At 37.8% G+C, this 25,295-nt stretch overlaps 1 protein-coding gene across 1 annotated transcript; it reads right to left on the bottom strand.

Annotated features, from left to right (window-relative positions):
• Positions 1–405: 405 nt before the first annotated feature.
• UHMK1 (U2AF homology motif kinase 1) lies at positions 406–24,842 on the bottom strand. Its single transcript, XM_043964349.1, has 8 exons — positions 24,397–24,842; positions 21,639–21,931; positions 20,703–20,894; positions 18,662–18,756; positions 15,757–15,833; positions 15,482–15,580; positions 14,413–14,501; positions 406–8,066 (listed from the first exon to the last, which is right to left on the bottom strand). Exons 1-8 carry the CDS (start codon positions 24,662–24,664, stop codon positions 7,920–7,922), a joined length of 1,260 nt encoding a protein of 419 aa, XP_043820284.1. The 5' UTR covers positions 24,665–24,842; the 3' UTR covers positions 406–7,919.
• Positions 24,843–25,295: the final 453 nt, after the last annotated feature.

Genomic DNA, 25,295 nt, shown 5'->3' with positions numbered 1-25,295 from the left:
GAAATATTTCAGTTCAGGTTCTATATAGCAACGATGCACTTAAAAGGTTTAGCACACATCATAATCTCTTCAAAAGTCATTTGGCTGAATACTTTGCCTACTTTAAGTGAAGGATCAGCTATTAGAAAGATAGATGAGTTCTCTGAACTGATAAACTCTGAGTGCAGATTGAAGCATACTTTTTTAAACTTTATTTTTCTTGGTTTTGTGTGTTTTCTTTTGCAACATAGTTAATATGAAAATATTTTGCATGATCTCACATGAATAACTGATATCATTTTGCTTGCCTTCACAAGGAGTAGGAAGGAGAGGCAGAATTTGGAATTTCAAAATTTCAAAAATGAATGTTTAAAAATGTTTACATGCAATTGGTAAATATTTAATGAAATAAAAACAGAGACATTCTGAGTTTAAGAAGCTTTATACTAAGTATCGAAATAGTTTAAGCAAACAATACATATTTTAAGCTTTATTTCATCACTCTTATCAAGCACACATCAGAAAACATCAACAGTGCATCATATGGTAAGTCAGTTTACAGCAAAACTGAACAAGGCAATTGTGTTTACAGAAAAATTTACAGCAAACCAACTATATGCAACACAGTCAAACTGAAATGCAGTGTTTATACTTTTAGGGCAAAGGAAAAGTAGAAAACAAATGGAAGTTCTTTGCTATTCAATAGCAAAAAACCTTAATACCCAAAAAGGCTTGAATGGAAAAGTTGAAAAACAGTTAGTGTCCTTGCATACAATTAGAATAAAGCAGTTTTATTTCTTGGTGTTGACACAAGTCTACATTTACTGTTCTGTTCAATTATTTAAAAGCAAAAACCTTACAGAAGTAGTATGAAACTCACCTAGACCAGACCCCATCCATAGAGCCAAGAAAGGCCAAGACAAATAGACTAAGCACTGAGACCTTCTGTAGAAATGTTACAGAGACAATGTTTACTAGATTGTTCACTATGCACTGCAGTTTCCTTGTAGTACTGAGGTGAAGGTGGATGTCAGGAAGAGAATACTCCCTATAACTGGCTTTGGTTTAAGTATTCTTTCTCTTTTTCAATCATAACTTAATTCTAAAAAACCACAATAATTGTGTATTTCTGGAATCAATGCAGTAAGTCTTAACATCCACCACCATTTTACTGCTGATAATGGAGGTATCTAAGGTTAAACCTTCTTGATCATAATAAATGGATTTCTAAGAGTGAACAAAAGGTAGCAAAGCTAGAGAACCCTTTGTGGGAGTACGATCCCTGCTACCCAAGCTCTGAAACAGAGAATCTAAAGGAATGTTGAATGATTTCAGGTTTTATGAAAGCAAAATTAATAAAAGGGCAAATACTATAAGAAAAGATATGAAATTATATCTAGTTTCACATTTCTTAAAGTGAATATTCTACACAGATGCACACATAAAAAACCCTACATATCTTTATAAATAAACACTATTTACTCCAATAAGGTGCTATTACTTTGCAGCTAGTGCATACTAATGCCACCTACTTTATCCAATGTGCAAATGGAAATAAGGAGATGGCTATTTCCCAGTTTATGATGAGTTTACTCACATGGGCGATATCAAACACCAGTTCCCACAAAAGTCAGAGCTCACCGAGTTTTAAGATACAAAACAAAAACAAAAGGTAGGACTGAGCTACGTTTTTTTGGTTTTTTAAAAGCCTGGCTTCATAAGGTCTAATCAGGATTTTCTGGGGGATATTGGAGGAAAGGTAATGAATGGTTCTGTTTCAGGTCCTGAATCAGAAGTGCTGCATTGTTCATCTGGTTTTTCTTAATGAACTCAAATTTGTAGATAAGTCTGCATAACATTACTGAGGCCAGCATAGGGTAAGACCATTTTCTTCCTACTATTTCTCTACTTTTAAATATAAGGAACTCTACCCAGGAAAACAAAACGATCCAAAAGTCATTTACGTGTGATTTTGGACGATTTTATAAGATTTTATTCTAGAGATTAACACAGTAGTTAAATTAATATTAATAATAATTTGCACTATCTGAATGCAGGGAAGTGAAAGGTAGTCGGCTGACTGGAAGAAAGGGGAAAGCAATTCCAATTAGAGATTAAAAATGTTTACCATGGGTAATTTAAATGATGACCATTATATGTTGATTGAAACAAGTAACTCTTTAGTGAAGGGTTCATTATAAAAGTTTTTTATTTATTCCAGTTTGGGTTAGAAGTATGACTAACTTCTATAATAGGTAGCCCTGTAAAGTGAAGAAGACTGGGGGGCAGTCAGAGGACCCGGGTTCAAATACTACCTAGGTGTGACCTTGGGCAAATCACTTAACCAACTTGGGTCTCAGTTTCTTCATTTTTAAAATGAGGGGGTGTGCCTGGATGACCTTTTGGGTTCCTTCTAACTCTAGATTTGTAATCTAGTCATACCTTGTATTAAAATGTACTTGCTACCAAAAAAAAATCAGGGTCAATCACACACGGAAACTGAGTTTCCTCCTAAATTTATATGAACATGAATGAGAAACAAGAGCAGAAAAAAATGTTAAAAATGTCCACCTGTTTTCTCCAAATTATGGTAAACATTTTTCTACTTTGTGGGGAATTGTATTCCTTTCAGGTAATCATTGGATAACATGTAATCCAATAGTTATGCTACCATGAACAAAACAGACATGAAGTAGAATTCTGAAATAAAGAAAATAAACAGGTGTGAAACAGCAATCCCCATAAAGCTGGGAAGAGGCAGCAGAATATTAGCAAATAGAGCACTGGACACAGAGTCAGGAAGACCTGGGCTCAAATCCTGCCTCTGCCTCTTATTAGCTATGTCCACAGACCATGGACAGTTCAATTAACCTCTATGCCTGGTTATCCTTAAAATGAGAGGCTTGGACTCTGTGACTTCTAAGGTCCTGTCCAGCTCTGAATCTAGGATCTGAGGGTCCTGTGAAGCTGCCTTATGCTATAGAGGAAAAGAATGGAAAACTCTGTATTGAGGGACCAAGAGGTGTCCTATTCATTGTTTTGGATTCTGAAGACCACTTACTCCAAGTCAATTTACAGATCCTCAACTCACTGCTCTCATTGTACTGGAAACAGTTTAAATTGTGAAGTTGTTCACATATCCACAACACTTGCCACCTACATGCCACTGTGTGTCTCTATATAAGTCATTATGCAATAGAAAAAAAAAACTTATGGGAAGGATCCTGTGGCATTAGGTCAAGAAAGCAAACTCATATAAATATCGCCACATTTAAACTCACGACGCTCCTAAAGCTCAAAATATCCAATTTCTTCTATATCGAAGAACATTTATCTAAACTAAAAGTATCACAAGAAGTGTGGAAATGACATTTTTTAGAGGCTGAATAATTTTGTATTTGTTGAAAAGGCTGAGATTACTAACCCTTGCTTAAAAATCCACAATTCTCCAAATAAAAATGATATACTGGTCACCTCAAGAAGAAATGACCACATTCTACATGTTAAAAGATGATCCCAGACAGCTGTGATACCCCTGATGTGAATATGTACAATACAGATCAAAGACCATCTATGCCTGCCGATACTGTGGCAACTTTAGAAAGGAAATTAGAGCATTGGTGAAGTTTATAGCAGAGTCAGACTGACTGCCTTCAATGACTTAATCATCACAAAAAATAAAATCAAAATGGAGGGGGAGATATGGAATTCTGTCAGACAATTCTACTTTTCCAACATTTATGGCATTAGAAAACCAAATATAACCAGTTTTCTATGAAAAAATAAGCAAATTAAGTAAATAGTGAACCCTCAAGACAGTTACTATGTAACTCATTCTGAAAGTTCTGCCAGGGGAAAAGTCAAAGATTATTTCTCCATTTAGAAGGCTCATAACCAAAATGGTTATTAATGTTTTCCAGTAAATACAAGGCACTTGCTTAAATCTTTGCGTATCCACATCCATTAAGCTAAAATTAGTTATCTAAGTGCATGTACACTTGAATCTAAATAATGCTATACCCAGGTGTTCTGTACATCCTAGGTAAGAGTTACATGTAAAGCACATGGTAACTCAGTGATGAGCCATCAAGTGCAACTACACTGATAAACCCATTTCCACAAAATATTGTTTTTTAAAATTCAATTTTAAGAAATGCTGCAACAACAACTGATGTAGCAGGGCACTGTCTAATGAACAAACTCGGAATGGGTCCAACTTATAAATAAAATAAGACTTAAATTATAACTCTAACATCAGTTATATTTTAACATATAATGCCAAATTAACAGCAGGATAGCATACTCTTTTTCAGCAGGTTTTAGAGGTCACACTATTAAATCCCTCATGAAATATGTTGAACATTCTGCTATACAAAAGGTGTCATTTTTCTCTCTTGGCCTTCTTTGCACTTTGTTACAATGTAATTCTAGAAGGCAATTTTAGAATTACTTATAATTAATGTAATCAATAGTTTAAAAATAGTGAAATATAATTAATGTAAAAGAACATGTTAAAACAAAGATTTCAGGATTATTTAAAAGGTTCACTTAATAGAAGGGTAATCTCAGGATTAGCAGCATGAATTCTAAAAAGAAGGCAATCTTTTTATCTTGGGGAAACCTGGGGAAAGAGGATGACTCAAATAAAAGCAGTCTTACTTTCAGCTCAGAAAATGAACTCCTCAAAAGAGTGATATCGTCTTGATGATTGCAAGGCAAAGAAGACAGCCATATTTTTTTAGTTTCCTTAAAATACAGTTGACACTAACTTTTAGTTTAGTACTACTCTTGTAAGTGTGAGGTGTCAAGTGTAACTCAATTAGTCAAAGTGACTTCTGTTTCCTCTTTATACACCAAAGTTTTCAAAGTGACTAATCATAGCACCTCTCACTGAAAGATTCCAAGGGATCAAATTAAGTTGTTTAGAAAGGATTTTACATATTCACTACTTTTGTGGGAGCACATGACAGCTGTTTGATAGTTATATGTTAATACTATGAAATAGTTATGAGAAGGAAATTAAGAAAAAAAAAATTCAACTCAATCAGTTTAAGTGGAAGTGTAAGCAAAAAATCAGAAAAAGAATTACCTGAGTTATAATTTGGCCAGGAGGCTAGGGATTAAGTGAAAACAGACCCCTTTATCCTGCTCCACTGAAAAATGATCAAAAGATCCTTACTGATTTCAAATCATCAAAATCTTGCCCTACATTTTATCTTAAAAATTAACTGTGAAAATTGCATCTTTTGACATTATGTGGTCTGACTTCAAAAGATTAAACTCTATTAAAGTTAGGATTGGGAAAAGACCAGCCAATATCATCTTTGGTAGTAATACTAAGCCAAGATCCATGCAAGGCCTTACAATTCCAAACACATCATAAGAGGCTATCAGTCTTTGTTTTGTTTTGACCTAGTATTTTTAAAAATCACCTTGGCATCTCAAAGCACTATCACTTAAGCTCACCATAATCTTCTTGATCCCCAAAATTTACCATGAAATGTTGTGTAATAAAATTCTACAGTCTTTGTGTTAACCAGACAATACATTGTATGGTATGTATACAAAGATGTCTTCAGCAGGAAAAATCATCAAGTAAAAAAATGCTGAGTTCAGCATCAGGATGCCAGCAGCACATTGAACTAATAAGCTTAATAGTCTACCTACAGTTGACTTCTGAGGATATTTTTGGAGAGATGAAAAAGCTACACCTACTGTTGTAGAATACTTTTCATTAGGAAGAATTTACTTGTGTTTTGTGCCCATCAACCTCTATGCCTTCAAAGTAAAGACCTGGTAATACTAACCACTATGGAAGTTACCATCAGTATAAAAGGAAGATGAGTTCATGTTTCAGGTAAGCTTAGGTTCTCTGCATCACTGGATCTATGGGTGAATCTTAAATCTAGAAAGGAGATTAACATAACAGTAATGGTTCTTCATTTAAAAAACACAGTGCAGCCTCACTATATTGTTATCTCTGGGACACATGCCATAGGATCATCTTATAGATGAGACTACCTTATAACAAAGTCCTTTCAGTCCATCAATAAATAAGGTCATCTTCAACATATACTATTTTGTGGGGAAATTCCAGTATGCCTAAATAACACCAAATAATCTAGGCTGCAAACACAGACTCATTTAAAATGCAAAAAAAGCTCACTCTAAAATGAAAATTTGAATCAATCTAATTACAAGTAGTGGCCTGCACATGTCATACACAAGGCAAGACTATGAAGAGGGTCACTGCTATCAGTTTCCAGTCTGAAAAGAACAAGACATTTTCCTTTTTACAAAAACACTTGGTTCATATAAGGGAATAGACTGTTCATATTATTATACAATTTTTTTACACTCATTAGAAGTTGAAAGCATCAGTGCTATCTATTGATATTCACACTTCCTAATCTTAATACAGTGAAATCCTTTAAAGGAAACATATCAGGGAAAATAGTCTCAAGCACCACTATGAAGAACATAACTGCATAAACAGAATATATATCCAATGAACTCATTAATATTGAAATCCTCATATCACATTTGATTTAGCAGCTCAGATTCTGAATCCCTTAGAGCCAAGAACAGAGGTATTCTTCTGTCTCTTTGCTCTCCACCTCTCCATTAACAACATATCTCTATTGCTTCCTAAAGTTTCTGCAATCCAAAGCCAGTCCGCTCAGATCCTTCAACTGCTGTTTCCACCCAAAAGAAATCAGAGAACATTAAAAAATAAAAAACTGACCTTCTACTTTTTTCTGCCTGTCTTTTCTTCCCCTTCTTACACGTTTTATCTAATTCTATCCTTTTTGATCCCAGTTCAATTTTCTTACAGCAGAGAAAAGCATAGCTCAAGGAGTCATACTGCTGGGTTTATCTAGGCCCTACAACAAACTGGGTGATATTAAAATGTTTATGTAGTAAAACTCCTAAAGTAAATAAATTTCCTCAATTCCTTAGATTCACTTTTAAGAGGATTCCAATGTAAATTTTAAAAAATTACAGTTTAGATTTTACTTTTCCCCTTCTCATTATCTTCCAATCCCAAAGCTTACTATAAACTGCTTGGGAATGAATGGCCTATTTTGAAATGTATAGAAAGGACAACTGAGCACCTGTGTTACCGAATTTACTTCTTCTATCTTATAGCCTTGACACAGACAGGGGAAAACAATAAACCTAAACTGTATCAACCAACAGAAGATACACATCTGACTTTGGCACACACACACACACATACACACACACACACACACACACACACACACACACACACACACACACACACCAGGCATAAAAATTGTGCAAGATTAATCATTAACTTTCCAATTTAAACGCTTCAATTAAATACAAACGTTTAGGTAGCCTCACTGGAGTTTCTTTAAAGGAACATTCAGGGCTATGGTACTCCTTTTAAAAAAATCACAACTTCATGTTAAAAACCAACTAGTAAATTACTGCCTAAGCATTCATCACTTAATAGTACTGAGAACATACAATGCCAGTTATGGATATCAATTATAAGAAAAATTACCTGACAAGACAAAAAGAATCTCTAACTGATGTTAACATCCTAATAATTTTGGTGAAACATTCACTGGAACATGTTATCAATAACTCTTGCTCCATGACCATACAACTGAATTACTCTTTTCTGGATTCTCTATTGAATGTCAGCACCTGCCCTACTGCAGAGACAAGGGACGCCACATGGATGCTATAAAACACTTCAGTGTTTAGGCAGAAGGTCCTGTCCTACCCAGTATGAAATATGATTTAGTTTGCAATCACTGTTTGGAAAACGCGGTAGGCCAATAGGATTAAATATACAAATTACTCCTGTTACGATGGTAAGCTTCTTTTGCATTCAGATGGGAAACACAATAACCTAGAAAATGGAAGAAGAGGAGCTAACAAGTCTCCTGACAGCAGGTCAGTGATTAAAGCAAGGTTTGGTACAGATATCCCCTCTTATAGGCACTCAGTGGGTAGAATGTGGCCACAACAAATTTCCCATCGAACATCCTTCCAGTCAGTAATTTTTGGGCAGCTTTGGAATCACCGGCATTTGCATATTCAACAAAGACCTAAGGACAAAGAAAGTAATGTTAATTTTGCTTGCATCAAGTATTGGAACACTTCCTTAAAATACAATTCTGGTTAAAAGTTTAAATGATTACATTTTTACCATATGAACCATACAGAGCTAGACATTATTAATCATTAAGAACAGGTTTAGATGACTCCAGAAAGCAATGTACATTTTCCTAGAGGTAACCTCAACTTTTAAGAATGAGAAGAATTGGCCAAATAGTCCTTAAATTTTAGCCTAGTGACCTGTCTTCACAGAAATATCTAGTCTAATATATGGAGCAATTACAGGTAGTATAATACAACTTCTATGTTGACTTTCTACCATTGTCTGACTCAATATTTCCATTCTCATCTGAGGTAGAAAGTAAAACTTTGTCTTCCATTTTGTCATTGTCTGACCCAATAACATCAGTACTGTGCTCCAGTATAGAAAAGAGTGAGAAACATTTCTGTAAGCCATCTTTTGAAATTTATCATCAAAGTTATGTAAGGGGCATTATTCTCTAGATGAATGGTCTCTCCATTTCCAACAGTGTTGACCTCCTTTTAGATTGTAATATCAAATACCATGTTTGGTTCACAATTGCTCCTGCATTTCCTCCTACCAAAGCCAGCTTTGGTAAAGGTTTTCTAAATCTCAATAACAAATGCTGGGTAGAACATGTAATTAGTGTAAGAATGATTCCCCAGTTCCAGTCACAAATTCCAATTTGGCAAGGGATGAATAAAAATTAGATTGTAGTTTCAAGAAGGGCTTTATTTTTAAAGAACTTCTCAGCCACAACTCTAATATCCCTGTCATGAGCAGCTCAAACACAAGACAACTATGTTTAATTAAGGATTCTTCCAGTATCAGATGAGTATAATTTTTATGCAGTTAAATCCAACTTTCAACTGTTGGCTTCCAATGCTGCATATTTTCTTTATTCTAAATCATATAGACTTCACATCCCAGGTTCAGAATATTGCAGCACTTTTATTGTAATCTTAAAATTAAAAAAAAAAAAACTTGACAAGTTAATAACTGCTCTTTTGGTTCTGGCTTAAATTGATTGATTAGGTCTTTGATGAAAAACAAAAACACAAACCTATAATTTGATTTGTGTTTCAACAAAACATCTGAATTTTAACACATTAGTGGATTTCATCCCAAAAGGTTATTTTTTTTCTCCCAAAGAAACATTCCTGAGGTTTAAATCTCAATTAATAAGACCCAGAGAACTTCAAAAGTGTAGAACAGTTGCAAATCAGCATTAGTAGAGAAGCAATTTGTTTCCTGGTAGGTTTCTATTTCAATGAAATCACAAGTTCATACCCAATAACCTCTCCCTAAAATAAAAAATGAGTTCGTCTATTTGAACAGGTATTTCTTAAATACCTATTAGTGAGTATTAAGATGTAACAGGAAAAAAAAAAACTCATGGGTTTATCTGTCAGAAAACCAAGGTTTAATGCTTACCTTTAACACTGACCCTGGGCAAATCACTGAACTTTTATCCAGGTTCCCATGTCCTAATCTATAAAATAGGAATACTACTGTTTTGGGATATGTGTATGTAAGTGTGTGTGTACACACACACACACACACAAACACAAACACATATATGTATATATGTGTGTATATGTAAATATCTATCTTGTCTCAAACGGTTGTTCTGAGAAGCAAATAACATCACTGTTAAGAAAGCACTCTGGGGGGCAGCTAGGTGGTACAGTGGATAGAGCACCGGCCCTGGAGTCAGGAGTACCTGAGTTCAAATCCGGCCTCAGACACTTAACACTTACTAGCTGTGTGACCCTGGGCAAGTCACTTAACCCCCATTGCCTCACTAAAAAAAAAAAAAAAAAGCACTCTGGAAGCTATAAAGTACTATATTATATAGAATTGTAAGGTCATATTATTATCATTTTAAAATCTGACCTTAATTGTACTTGGACCTAACATTCTCAAAATTTGAACTTAAGATGTCTTGAAGCATTTATGATAACTTATTATGCCAGTCCATAGGTTCACTCTGCCTTAAAGGTCAAAAGAAATATAATATACATTTGGCAAATGCCTTCTATTCCTTGAAGATTCCATTTGTCCAGACTATATTAAGCAGATGTTTCTTGTCCTCCACAAACTTTTTTGTTCTGGCATTTATCCTCTATATTTGGCTCTCAACATGTCTGGAGAAGGAAAGTGATTAGGTCTGAATTCATTCCAATCAATAAATCCAAGGCCATCTAGCTGGAGACAGGGGAAAAACGGCAACTATGATCCAAGCCTCTTTATGTCTCCAAGTACTCTTTCCACTACACCACACACCCCTTCTGACAATATCAAATAAGACAGAATGTGATCAAGGAAGAGATCTCTGAATACTTTAAACATGTTATGACAGAAACATTTCAAAAAACATCTCACCCATCTTCCAATCAACCAAGAAGCTACTACGTGTGAGGTACTAGGGATACAAAGACAAAATAAAACTATCTGGATTCAAGCTGTTTCCATTCTATTGAAAGGAAACAACATCCAAGGGGCAGAACACTTTGCAAACCTCAAATTGTTATAAATATTAGCCATTACCATTATTATATACACATTTAAGTAAATACAAAGCATTTTTTACATAAGCTTGTCTCTCACGTTAGCACATAAGCTCCCTCAAAGTAGAAATTGTTTCATTTCTTGAATTTGCATCCCCAGTATCTACCACTGTTCGGGCACAGAGGGGTGGCACTAAACTGAGCTTGGAAGAAAGCTCAAAGTTCTAAGAGGTGAGGAGACAAGGACCTTCCAAGCATGGGGACCAGCCGGTCCACAGGCAGAGAAAAAGGAGAGAGAACAAGAAGCCAGTTTGGCCAAAATATAGAGTGGGAGGGAAATGAACATGTAATAACCCTGCAAAAGGTAGACTGGAGCCAAATCACCAAGGTCTTTAAATGCTAAACAGAGGAAGGGATATAAAGTCACTGCTCTTTTCAAGCAGGGTTCTAACAAGGTCAGATCCACACTTTATGAGTATCACTTTGGCAGTTATATGAAGGATGGATTGTAGAGGGAAGATACAAGTATGAGCCAACATGACAATCTGGTCAAAAGGTGATAAGGACCTAAATTAGGATGGTGGAGACAAAGGGACAAATGCAAAGGGTCCTGTCACTGACAAAACTCTGTGACTGGATATAGGTGATGGAATGAATACTTGAGGATAACTCTTAGGTTAAACCTGGGTGACTGGAAAGACAGCAGTATGCTCAACAAAAAAAAAAAAAAAAAGAGGGAAGTACAGAAGAGAGGAGAGTTTGGGGATAAAAGGTGATGAGTTCACCTGACAGTTTGGGACATACTGAGTTTAAGATATCTTCAAGACGTTCAATATCAAACATCAAGTAAGTAGTTGGTGAAGCTGGATGAGCTCAGAAGAGATTAGGGATGGATGCATAGATCTGTGAGTCACCTGCATATAGATGATAATTCAATCTGTGGGAGCTGATGAGATCTCTGAGAAAGAGGAAATAAAGACAGAAGAAAAAGGATAGAGGAAATGGGGAATGGATAATGGATAATGATGCAGAAAAGAAGAATGAGATTTAGTATTCTCCTGGAAGTCACAGAGTTAAGCCCAATAATAATACACAATAATGATGCTTTATTAATAATGGAAGAATTTTTTTCTCTGTTAATTCAATCATCTGAGATGCTGCTTAGATAGTGGTCAGAGGGTCAACCTATGGAGTCACAAAAACCTAGGTTCCAGTCTTGTCTGGATACAGAATGGTTGAGACCACGGCCAAGTCTTTTAACCTTTCCTTGTCCTGGGCATCTCTCTGAGACCATAAATTATGGATAAAGTGCTGATATGCATCAGTGGAGAGAGCTTTCCACACTAGGAATTTCCCAAACATAAAATAAGTCTGGATTAAAACAATCCATGGTCGGTGAAATTTTATAGTAATGAACCTTGCTGTATAAGAAGCTGAATGAAAGTCTTTCATGCTGTTGTGGCAATAATAAAAATTTTCCAGACATAAGGAGCCCTCCTCTTAAGTTCACTAGCACTGAATTTCATTTAGAACCACAAGATGATACTGTATGGAAGTGCAAAGAACCTGTAGGATCATGTAGGGCAACAGTTCCATCCATATTAGAGACATGGAATTGGAGGCCCCCAAAGCCATAATTGGCTACTGGCAGCCTGTGCTCAGACCTGGGCTGAGTCTGGTTTCAATGTACTTGCTACTAGACTACCTAACCTCTCTAATATCTATGTCATTTTTCTTAAGTATTGCTACTACAAAATTCTACTATAAACACCATACATCATACTATTTTCACTTTTTTTTTTTTGGGGTGAGGCAATTGGGGTTAAGTGACTTGCCCAGGGTCACACAGCTAGTAAGTGTCTGAGGCCAGATTTGAACTCAGGTACTCCTGAATCCAGGGCTGGTGCATTTATCCACTGCGCCATCTAGCTGCCCCTATTTTCACTTTTGTTGTTTCTTTTTTATCTCTTCTCTCTTGTGGTTTCCCCCTTTTATTCTGATTCTTCTTTCACAGCATGAGTAATGTGGAAATATGTTTAACATGATTGTACTGTATAAACTATGTCAGACTGCTTGCTATCTTGGGGAAGAGGGAGGGGAGAGAGGAAGGGAGAAAAATATGGAACTCAAAATCTTAGAAAAATGAATGTTGAAAACTATCTTTACAAGTAATTGGAAAAATAATACTTAAAAAAAATACCACACACGAGACAATCAAATAGAAACGTAAAATTCACTTAACTCCTGTTTGAACTTAATGCAAATATATAAATTTATTTTTTGTATGTATATACCTAATATAGTAAATCATCAATAAATTAAAATCCTCCATTTCAAATCTATATTTCTATCCATAATAATTTTCCTTCTGTCTAGTCTTGTATGAAAACTGCCTATCTCTATCTGGATGTCTTGTAGGTATCTCAAAATCATGATGTCAAAAAATGCAAATATCATCATTAATCCCCTCTCCCTCCTTCAAGCTCATCTTTCCAACCTGTTTCTTTGGAAGGCACTCAAGATTTTTATTGATGACATCATCCTTGACTCTTTACTTGTCTATATCTAATCTGTGGCTAAGTCTTGTCAATTCTACCTTCACAGTAACTCACATATATCTGTCATTTTCTCTACTTACAATGCTATCAACAGAGTTCAGGAATTTGTTACCTCCCATCTAGATTATTATAAAAGCCTGAGTGATTTCCCTGCCCTCACACTTTCCTCTCTCTAATTCAACCTCTGTATAGAAGCAAAAATAATCTTGAGACAGCTCTGACCAGGTTACTACCTTCCTCAGAAAACCTTCCTTGACAGCAATGATGTCAAACTTAAATAAGATCAGGCCGTATAATGACTTTAAAAAACACAAATTAATATTATGTATGATTTACTGTATTTTTATTGTGTTAAACATTCCTAATTAACATTTTAATCTGGTTCACGTAGCACTCAGGAGTTTTGCATATCAATCTGATACCTCTGGCCTACTGGATAATCTAGGATAATACAAGTTTGTCAGCCTGGCTTTTAAGTCTGTCTTTTCAGTTTCATCATTATTCTCCCTCATAAACTTTAAGTTAAAGCCAAACTGGATTACTTCTTGTTTTCCAGCTCTTGGCACAGAGCAGGTGTCTAATTTATACTATGTAAGCAGAGACTGGCTGCTGAGCACGGCAAGTGACTAGACCAGAAAGCCACTGAGGTCCCTTCCAACTCCAAGATTCTGGGATCGATTGGTTCTCATACCCAAAGTTCCATAACCCGTTTCCCTGCTTCCCACGATCTGTCCCTCCGTGGTGGGAAGGCACCGTCTCATTTCTGTCTTTTCGAACCCTTATACTCCTTCTCGGTTCGGTTCAGGTACCACTTCTGTGATACTTTTCTGCCTCAAGGTTGTTGGTGTCTCTCCTTCCTCCAACTGCCTTGCAGCTATTACTGAACTGTCTTGTGTTTCTCTGTGTGCACAGGATTATGGATGTGGAGCTGGGAGGGACTACAGAAGCTATCTAAGACCAAGGGAGTCTAGTGATCTGGTAGTAAGCATTAAGGGAGAGGTTTTGACCCTGGATCCTCTGACTCCAAAGCCAGTGCTTTTCCCACTTTACTAGGTGCTCCATCCCTCAGCAGAGTATAAGCTCTTTAAAAAAAGGAACTGCTCCATCTCTGGCTCTGAATCTCTAGTACCAAGTATGGGGTACTACACAGACGGGTGCTTAGGAAGCACTGAAATGGGAAAAATCTTTTTAAAATGTTCATTTTAGTCATGTGGACTGTACTACTGCTCCCATCCCATCTGCTTACCTGACCTCTGCCAGGATTCTCCTTCGGAACAAGCAGAGACACCACTGGCCCATACTTCTGACACTCCTCTCTCACATCTTCTACCACATCTGATTGTTAAAGCAAAATGGGAGTAACTCCTTTGTTTGCAATTAGCAAGCTTTCTCTTATTAAAACATTTTAATCCCAGCAAGCATTTCTACAGCACTCCGAAGGTTGTCAAGTACTTAGTACATGTAACCTCATTCGATTCAGAATATCAAATAGCTCAGAAATGAGAAACCAGGGTACTTTCTCTAGTACTCTCAATTAAGTATTAAATTACTATTTAATTTTATTACAGTTTCTGATGGAACAAAATGTTTGAACCCAGCAAATATTATCATATAATGACGTTGCCCATCTGAATAGAAAGCTATTTCAGTAAAGAATTATCTTATTACTGTATCAGGGCCATGAAAGCATAAAACTTGCAAAATTTGCCAATATGAAAATCTGTAATTCAGACATTTAAAGACTACCCATTGTGTTTCCAGCCCTATGGTTGGCACTGTGCAGATACAAAGAAAATGTTACATATGGCCCTGCCCTTAAAGAACATATAAAGAAAGATATTAAGACACCCATAAAGGTAAAATAAACACAGACAAAAAGAGAGTCTAGAACTAGTTATAGCTATTGGAATTGTATATTTGGCTAAGTATGAAGAAGGGTGGAAGGAGGCATTCAAAGAAATAACTGGGTAACTAAAACTAGGTGGGGTTTAATCTGGGAAAGTTCAATGAAAATATGAGTTTGGGGCAAAATTTTAAGTGAGAGGAGGTAGGGATAGCATTAAACATAGGAAAGATGAAAACATGTGACAATCCAGACCTGGGAGCTTGTGTACATAGTACAGTGAAAAATGATAGAAAAAGGAATTCGGCATGGTAAAAAAGAAAAAAGCACCTCATGAGCAATTTTGAAAGACCAAAACCAAAACAAAGTGAATGTCCTGAAGCAAATCTTAATGCTAAAATGTATATCTAAGAATTTCTAAAAGCTCAAACTCGTGGCCCTCCCTAATTCCCTGTTAAGATTACAGATGTACCTTCATATTCTTCCTCGTTCTCAAGATAGTCATCGTCCAACACATTCAGCAGTCTTAGCACGGGAGTAGGGAGCATTACCAAATCTTCAATATGAGGGGCTATTAAAACAGGTTACACTGTTAAAACGAGAACACTTTGGAAAAACAATTCAGTAGACAATTTAGCAAAAGGACAAAAGGAAAAGTGAATTGACTGAGAACATTCATTAGCTCCAATAAGACAGATGATTTTCAAGTGATCAAAAGAGAATTTATACTTTACAACCATCACTTACCAAAAGGAATGCTAAAGAAGGGACTACACAGTGCCATGTCAGCTGGAATTCTTCTACCTGGGTCATCATGAAGCATGCTAAAATAGGAAAGAATGTGCTTTAATTTAATGTCTCTAAAATACAATCATTTTAAATAACATGTTGGAAAGTTCCTGGTATCATTGCAAAATGAAGCTATATAGTCTACACACTAACAGTGAGACAAAGAAGAGAAAATGAATTTAAAGTTAACTTAAACCGTTCCATAGTCATCTGAAATGATAAATAAAATTTACAGGAATGTTAAAGAGGCACAGCTTTCACTGGGATCCCTTTTCCCTTTGCACTGAGAAATCCAGTGATCATCCGCTTCTGATCAAAAAGCTCGGTGTAAATTTGGGGGAAGGGGGGGGAGAAGCAAAATTCAGCAACTTCAATTACTGCGCTTCTTACTTCAAAAGCATTTTCACAAATATATTTTATCATTACAAAAATGCTGTGGGGATGAAAGGAGCAAGTAATTAATATATTTATTTCACTTTATGGGTAGCAAGACTAAGGTACAAAGAGATCAAGTAACTGATTCAACATTAAACACTCATTAAGCACCACCTGGGTACAACTGTCCTGCTAGCCACTGGGGGAGATCCAAAGGTTAGACAAGAGCCTCAAGGAGCTGACAGTTGAGGAAGAGGGCAAGAAACAAACATAAACAATTTTGATAATGTAATTACATGTGTCAAACATGTTGCAGAGGTGCAAAATAATCCTCTGATGTGAAAGACTGAGAAATGCCTCCTGGTGGTGGTACCTGAGTTGGATTAAGAAAGAAACAGAGAGGCAGGGGACACTGCAGTATCAGGGAGCTGTAAAGCACAGAAACAGCAGTGGGAGAGTTCACACAGAGGGTGTGTTCTTGGAACAAAGACTGGTCCTCAGAACTAAGAGTGAAGTCTGGAAAGGCAGGGTGGCAGGCAGTACCAGACGAGTCAGCTCCTCCTCCTCAGATGTAACCTAAGGCTTTGTCTGAAACTCTTCCTTTGAGCATGGCTTTATTCTCCCCATGAGAGATTTTTTTACATGCTTTCCACCACACTCCCTGCCCCTTTCCCCAGCTAATAGGTAAGCTCCATGACAGAAGGGCCTGTCTTTTCCCTTTGTGTTCCCAGAACCAAGCACACAGTACCTAAAAGAAGAGACACTACTGAATTGTGCAGGACTTTGAATGTCTATCAACTTTATTCAACAGGCTACAGAAAAACTAAGAAAATTTCTGAGCAGGAAACATATCTAGTCGATGCATGATATGCCTAAGATAACTTTCCCTAAACAACAAAGCCAACAAAGGGACTACTATCTCCTAACTTTTTAATCTAGTCCCTTTCTATTAGCTTATTCTGCCTTTCAAAAAAAGAGTCAATTATTCAGTTTTTTCAGTCTTTAAATATCCTTTCAAGGTTGAATATAGGCTAGTGCAACAGCAAATGATTTATCAAATATTAGATTACTATGATCATTTACCACTGTGTCCTGTGTACTTACTCAATTCCACTGATCTACCATTCTATTTTTTAGGCAGTATCAGATAGTTTTGATGATTGCCACTTTATAATATAGTCTGAGACCTGGTATGGCTAGGCCACCTTCCTTTGCATTTTTTTCATTAATTCCCTTGATGTTCTTGACCTTTTGTTCTTCCAGATGAATTTTGTTATCATTTTTTAACATCTATAAAATAATTTTGGTAGTTTGCTATGGCATTGAAAAAGTAAATTAATTTAGGCAAAATTATCATTTTCATATTGGCTCAGCCTACCCATGAGCAACTGATATTTTTCCAATTGTTAATATCTGACATTATTTGTGTGAAAGTGTTTTGTAATTGTGTTCATATAGTTCCTGGGTTTGTCTTGGCAGGTAGACTCCTAAATATTTCATCTTATCTACAGTTATTTTAAATGGACCAGCAAATGATTTAAACCAATCCCAGCAAATTTGAAATTAATTTGAGTTTGCAAACATATTTGTAAAAAAAAATTTGTGAAATCATAATTCAATCAAGACCTCCATTCTTTCACAATCTCCTCTATAGCATGCTCACTTCTTCTCCATATAGCCAGAAACCAAAAATGTCATCTTAATATGCCATATTACTATTTATTTATAAGCTATATACACAATGTACTTGGATTTGTTTGAAAGATATCAGAAACATTCCTGCCCCCAAAAGGCTCTTAAAAACAATTAATTTTGTAAATTTTTGACACATTATAAAAAGGTAGCAGACTTTATGTTTTAATCTTCGAGGCCAATATTGTACTTCATTTTGCAACCTAGGAAAATCATCTAAGTGACCATAAAAATGTGCTCCTTCTCCCTAAAGCGTAAACATCTGCTCAAAGCTTCAAGAAGCCAAGGAAATAGGGATTTTTCCTGCCAGTAGTTAATAAGCAGCTTCCAGATCAAAGATTTTTAAAGGGTTCAGCATCTACTTCTCAACAAAAAGAAGTTAATAACTCTTTTGAATACAACATTAATAACAGATGACACTGAGATAGCACTTCAAGATTTCCAGAGCACTTTTACCTATTTCCATCTAATCCTCTGTAAGGCAGGTGCTATTACTGTTCCTACACTATACAGTTAAGAAATCATCACATAGAGGGAGTTAAGCAGTTTGCATGGGGGCACACACTTACTTACCAAATGTCTGAGGCAGGATTCAGACCCAGGTCTCCTAGCCTCATGTCCAGCACAGTACCAGACTGCACCACAATGTAATACTTAAAATCACCCCAGAATTCTGATTCTTAATACAAAGTAAGTTCTATAAGATACACAAGTACTTCTTAGAGAGTAAAAATTCTTATGGATTTGAACAACCCCATTTCCTCATTATGGAGAATTTAAGAAGTCTGTAATGTACCTTTTGATAAGGTCTCTGAGGTGATAGGCTGGGATTGCAGAGGTCACCACAGCTTTACTGGCAAATATGTGATCAATGATAGCTGAACTGTTTGCCTGAGGAAGAGAGAGAGAAAGCAAGAACGAGGCCATCTTTTGGTAACTCGATTCAATCCTACTAGCATTCCTTATGCATTGACTAGTTCTTAGAACAGCATATTAAGTGTTATGGGGATAAAAAAAATATAGGATATAGTGTCTGGCCTCAATGATCTTACAACATAAATATAATTAGGGACAGGTGATTGTAAATGAACTCTAGCACAAAAGCAACTGCATAAAGCTGATCTCATTTCAGTCATGTCCGACTCTTCATGAACCCATTTCGGGTTTTGTTGGCAGATACTGGAGTGGTTTATCACTTCCTTCTCCAGCTCATTTTACATATGAAGAAACTGAGGCAAACAGAGTTAAGTGACTTGTCTAAGGTCACACAGCTAATAAGTGTCTGAGGCCGGGTTTGACCTTAGGAAGAGGAGTCTTCCAGACTTCAGGCCAGCACTCTATCCACTGTACCACCTAGCTGCCAGGCGTGTAATAGCATGGTTCAAATGAGGTATAGGAGCATGAAGTGCAAACTCATTTAAACAGATACCATTTCGAACTTTCTTCAGATCTGCCTCATCCTACTGTTAAATAACTGGACAACACAAACAGCTGTGTTGGTAAATGCTGAATTAGCACAGGGAGATGGGAGAAGGCATTGATTTGATTTGTGACCTTGCTTGTCTACTTAATTGAATGCCCTGAAGTGATGTTCTCCTTTGTAATTATTGGTTTGAAAATCCATATCTGTTATTTATTACACTGAATGAGCAATATACTCTAGAAATGTCTAGCATACAGTAAGAATCTGGGCCTCATAGAAGGTGTTTTTCAGTGGGGAAAAATCTACGGAATTATGTCAAATCTCTATCTATGCCTGTGAATTCAAAGTACAGAACAGAGATGTACCTTTGTGCATGTAATGATCCAGTAAGCATGGCTAGTTGGTATCTAAAACGGATCATTTTTCATATCTGACATATATATATATATTTTGTGATCAATGAAGACCCTCTCTAGTTTCTAGTATAGTTCTTCTTGCTCATTTATTTGTATGATACATTTCATTTACAATTTTATCTCCTGCTTCATCTCATTTTCTGAAATGACTGAACAAGCACAGCAATGTGTGAGCAAAAGCAATGTGTTCCCTCTTACACTAGGCTTGTTTTATTTCTGTATCCCTCACACACAACAGGAGGTAGAATGCTGGAGTGAAAAGAAAACAGAATTCGGTGTTGAAAGATCCGGGTTCAAATCCTAGCTCTGCCCCATCCTCCTTTGTCGGGTCTTGGATCAATTCATTACACCCAAAATAAACTCCAGCACACAATAGGTGAGTGATCCTTCCATGCCCTGCAATGCCAGCAATATAATGAGCAGAAGTTGGGATTGATCCATGTTCTGCTGTGGTACAAAGTAGTGGGGACTCAATAAATACTTGCTGACAGATGTCAAAAGTTGTTCTGATTTCTTGGCATGGCATTATTCATATAATATCATGACTAACTTCCCTAAAGTACTGAAATTACAATAAATATCTTACATTTGTATAGAATTTTACACTAAAATTTTGTTTATGGTTGCCTTCTGTTTACATAGTGTACTTTTTTCTCCTTAACCACCCACCTTCTAATGGATAATCCCTCATAACAAAGAAAACCATTCAAGTGCTTTAAATTTTTCAAGCTTTTGATTTATATTATCTCATTAGATTCTCATGATAGTTCTAAAAAGTAAGCTGAAATTACAAGCATCATCCCCATTTGAAAGATGAGAAAACTCAGGCTCAAAGAAAATGACTTGTTCACAGTTGCACAGACAGTTTATACCAGAAGGTAGGAGAAAAGATAGTCTTCAATGTGACTGTTCTTATGTAAGTGGCATTTTTACACAGGTCAGATATGATGGAAATATTTATTAACAAGCTTGAAATCAAAGTAGTGGGACCAGCTCACCTTCCATTCCTGAGATCTGACCGTATGTTTCAGCTTCATTCCTGAGAACATTTCCAGTAAGATGATTCCGAGGCTCCACAAATCAACAGCTGAGGTACATTCAGTTTCACTCTGTAGCCCAGCCTGGGCCAAACAATTCTGCAATTCTGCTTCTGGAGCCCGATACCCGTCTGTCTGGATATACTTTACATCCTAAAGATGAGTAAGAACAGAACAATACAAACCAATTCAGAAGAGAGTGTTAGCATCTCCCATATTTTTCTATCATAGAATATAGTCTTTCTAATAGCTCACTGCCAAGTCAGAAGAGTTGATGGCATTGTGAAATGGCTATTCTAATTTTTGGCACAGTAATTAAGCTGTTCCTACAATCAAGTATATTCTGTATGCTTAGATTTCCAAGGTAATAAATGCATTTATTAGCCAGAAAATTTAGCCAGAACTTTCACACCCATGAGGTATTCCTAACAAATAAGGATGCTCTACAGAGATCCAATAAACCATGCATGATAAAGGGAGCCTGCTAGAGCTTTGAACTGAATTCCGGTAGGAAGGGTGTCCCAAACTCTTAACAAGCATTAGGATCACAGCAATCAGGCAGAAACCCCTGCAGACACCTGCCAAATATTACCATAGAGAGCTGCCTTTGAATTTTTACTTCTACCAAGAAATACTTCGATACCTCTGCATTTACAATCTTTTTCCCCCAAAGGCAGTAGCAACAGCAGAAGTACAAAGATTCCTATCTCAGTACCCTCAATAAACTTGCTAGACACAAAAGAAATTTTGTTCACTACTTCCCTGTCATTCCATTATGTCAGATAAAATTGCCCCCAAACTCCAATTAAACCACTCATTATGAAATACAAGTCTATGGATTGGCTTAGATTACCAAATCATGTGGCTTTCAACTATGAAAAAAGGATGGCCTCATACCTGATTGCCTTCTTTGAAGCTAAGACCAAAGTCAATGAGTTTAAAGCACTCGTTCTCTGCACTCCATAGTATGTTACGTGGCTTTAGGTCTGCATGGACATAACCCTCATGGTGAAGAAAAGCCAGGGCCTCTAAAACATCTCTGGCACAGTGCTGGATCATCCACATGGAACACCCTTGGTGACTAGAATATAAAAGCAGTTCCGAAACACTGACATCCAGTAGTTCAAGAAGTAGACAGCGTGATGGCATATTTGGAGAAAATTGGATCGTAAATACTCCATACAGGGTCACTAAAACAAGAAACAAATTATAGATACCAAAATCAATATGAGAAGTTACAGTGTGTCTTAACAGATCACAGAAGCTCTTAACAAGGATAATACTGAAAGATAAACACATCTTCTAATAACAAGCCTCTTGGCAGCTAGATTGAAACACATTTATCTGCATGTGATAGTTTTTATAAGTTGATTACAAAACACATTAACTATTAAGCAGTTTCAAATTTCAACAAGCACTAGATAGTGATAGAATATAAATTTAGAATGCAAAATAAAATTGATCAATAGACAAAATGAATGCCACAAGACAAAACAAATTACTCTTTGGAGGGGGAGGGTGCATAGTAAGAATACCTCTGTTACAAATTATGTCAGTTTATTACCTGTGATTTTAATAGGGATTATTAGTCACAATAAGAGAGGTAGGGTAGTAGAGTGGATAGAAAGTCAGTCTCAGGGCTAAGAAAACCTTGGGTTTAAGACCAGCCTCAGACACATATAGGCTATGTGACCCTGGGTATGTCACAACCTCTCAGTGCTGTGGAGAATATGTTAATTAACACTGGTAAAGGAAGTTTCCTCGATGAGTTCTTTAGGCCAATGAAACACAGGTCCAGTTCCTATCCCCTTAGTCATTTAATAAACTGGGGAAGCTCAATGACATCTGAACTCAAATTTTCAAAGAAATTCTGTAGGTCTTTTAGGGCTGAAAAATGAATTTTACTGACAATATTTTTCTTAAGTCCTCTTCATATTTACTAGTGTCATAGATCCCCATCAATCAATAATAAAAATATATCACTAGTAGTATGCATTTCTTTTTTCAAAAAGGAATTTGAAGACTGTAAGCAAACCAAAAAGGAAAAGTGCTGCCTTTTGTTAAAATAGCTACAGATAATCCCGTGTTCAATCACGAGCCTTAGGACAATAAAGGAAAGCCGTTTTCATGGTCAATCTTCAATAACAACTACATTTCATATAAGAAATAGAAAAGAACATAACATTTTGCAATCTTACAGTATTGACAAAAACATAAAAAATGAACCCATATCTTCAGACCTATTTCATAACTATACCCTCATAATACAGGGTAGTTCAGTTTTCTTGAAAAGGATTCTTTATTTCAAAATAGATCATCCAGAATAAAGGTGATCATATTAGGAGCACAGATTGAGAGCTATAAGGGTTTTTGTGGATCATCTTGTCTTCTTATTTTTCAGAATAGAAAAATGAAGCCCACATGGAGGCTCAGTGATTCAGTGAGTAGAATGTGGGACCTAGAGTTGGCAAGACCAGATTTCAAACACCAACCTCACACACTAACTAGCAGTGTGACCCTGAAGGAGTCACTTAACCTGGAGATAATAGCATCCTGCCTCCCAGGGTTGTTGTAAAGATAAAATTAGATAATGTTGTAAAGCAGTTTGCAAACCTTAAAGTGCTATGTAACAGATAGTTGTTATTGTAATAATACCTAATATAAAAGCTATTAATGACTTCCCCAAAGTCACATGTTTATAATAGTAATTATTAAACGACTTACTCAAAGCCACAATTCATTATAATAAATAATAGCTATTATTTGCCTGAGGTCTTCCAACTGCAGATTCATTTATTTATTCAATAAACGTTTATTAAAATAAGCTAGAGAAGGAAATGGCAAACCACTTCTGTACCTTTGACAAGAAAACCCCAAATGGGGTCATGAAGGGTGGGACAGAACTGAAACGACTGAACAACAACAACAAAACATTTATTAAGTGCCTACTATGTGTGAGGCAGTGGTTTTTTCCACTTGTGTTAAATGCTTTTAGGCATCTGTTTATGGGCAAGCCAAACAACTCAGATTCAGAGAACAATACTTGGCTAGGTTCTTTATAATTGAGAATAGTATCAATTACAGTCAGTTAAAAGCCACTGATGGGTATGTCTTGGTACCAGCACCTAACCTGACAGTACTCATGTTATGGGCCCTTAGAATACTTCTCTTTCTTTTCCAGCGCTTATAGACAGTGCCTGGCACATAGTAGGCGCTTGATAAAGCCCGTCTGGGGAGATGGGGGGAGAGCCTACATAAGAGGTCACCGTGGAGCACAACAAAGTCCCTTTCTGGTCCTGACACTGGTGGGGTAAAAACACATTTCAGGCCACTGACCCACAGTGGCAGAAGACTCTAAGAAGACGCCTCCCTACTCCACTCTGCCCACCCCCACCCCTCCGCAGGCAATCAACTGGAAATGGGGAGAAATGCCCATCCCAGGAGCTCAGTGACCTTTAGGAAAAGGACGATTGCTCAGGGTGTAGAGGAGTGACCCCGGAGGCGGGGACGCAGGAAACTGGGGTGCTCCGGGAGGTGGCCGGGGACACGGGGCGGGTGACCGGGGCCCTGCGGGACGGGGTGGGGGAGGGGGTGGCCGGGGCCGTGGGGTGGGGGCCTGTGACCCTGGGCACGGGGAGGCTGCGATGGCGGTTACCAATGTTTCGGTGGCCCTGTAACTGCTCCAGCGCCGCCCTCTCCTTGCGGAAGCCGTACTCGGCGGCCGAGGCCGCGGCCCCGGTAGTGCCGGGCGGCAGGAATTGCTTCAGGGCCCCGGGCGGCGATCCGGGAGTACCGCAGCAGCGCACCCGGTACACGGAGGCCGAGGAGCCGCTGCCCAGCCGGCTCTGCACCTGCCAGAGCCGCCCGAAGGCCTCCAGGAAGCGGGGCGGCTCCGCGCCCCACACGCAGCCAGACCCCGCCATGGCGGTCAGAGGGGAAGGCGGGAGACGGGCAGGAGAGCTGGCGCAGAGCCCGGAACAGGCCGGCGGGGCCCGCGGTCACATCCCCGTCCGAGGGGTCAGCGACTCCGCCGCCTGACGGACGGCCGCAGCGACCAGCGCGACGGCAGAGACCTCAGGCCGCCATGACAGCGGAAGCCCCCTAGGGATGCCGGAAGTCGAAGGAGAGCCAATTCCAAAGCAGGACAAACAAAGTGGGCGGGGCCAGCTCAGAACGCACTTGCGCACTTAAGAGGGAGTTTTGACAGGCGTTTGAGAGCTGGGGGAGAAGCGAGCAGTGAAAGGAAGAGGCCGGGGCCCGGGATAACACCACTGTCTCACGAAACGGCCTGCGACGAAATGTCTTCTTGCCCTTATTCAATTCAATGAGATCAAACGAGATATTTCTAAAGCGCTTAGCCCGGGGCCTGGCCTTAAGGAGGCGCTAAATAAACGTTCCGCTTCCCCGCCCCCTTCTTTCTCGTCCCTAGCCGTGGGGGTGTTGGCGTGGCCGTAACCCGCTGGGGTCCCAGCCGTCCATGGCGTTTTCCTATCGGTGCTGTATTCTACACTATACAATGGCAGGCCGGATTTAAGGGGGTTGGTGACCAGTCGT

Source organism: Dromiciops gliroides, chromosome 4 (assembly GCF_019393635.1).
Source record: "Dromiciops gliroides isolate mDroGli1 chromosome 4, mDroGli1.pri, whole genome shotgun sequence".
Lineage (NCBI taxonomy): Eukaryota > Metazoa > Chordata > Mammalia > Microbiotheria > Microbiotheriidae > Dromiciops > Dromiciops gliroides.
Note: the sequence above shows the minus strand (reverse complement) of the source record. Positions and strands in the feature narration are given on the sequence as shown.

Excerpts from the sequence above, each read along its gene's own strand:
- UHMK1 (XM_043964349.1), bottom strand. The coding sequence starts at position 24,664 with ATGGCGGGGTCTGGCTGCGTGTGGGGCGCGGAGCCGCCCCGCTTCCTG. Across the intron at positions 21,932-24,396 it reads ACAGGGCCACCGAAACATTG|TGACCCTGTATGGAGTATTT; the intron begins GTAACCGCCATC and ends TTCTTGTTTTAG. Across the intron at positions 14,502-15,481 it reads GAACGAGGAAGAATATGAAG|ATGTGGTAGAAGATGTGAGA; the intron begins GTACATCTGTAA and ends TTTAACAATCAG.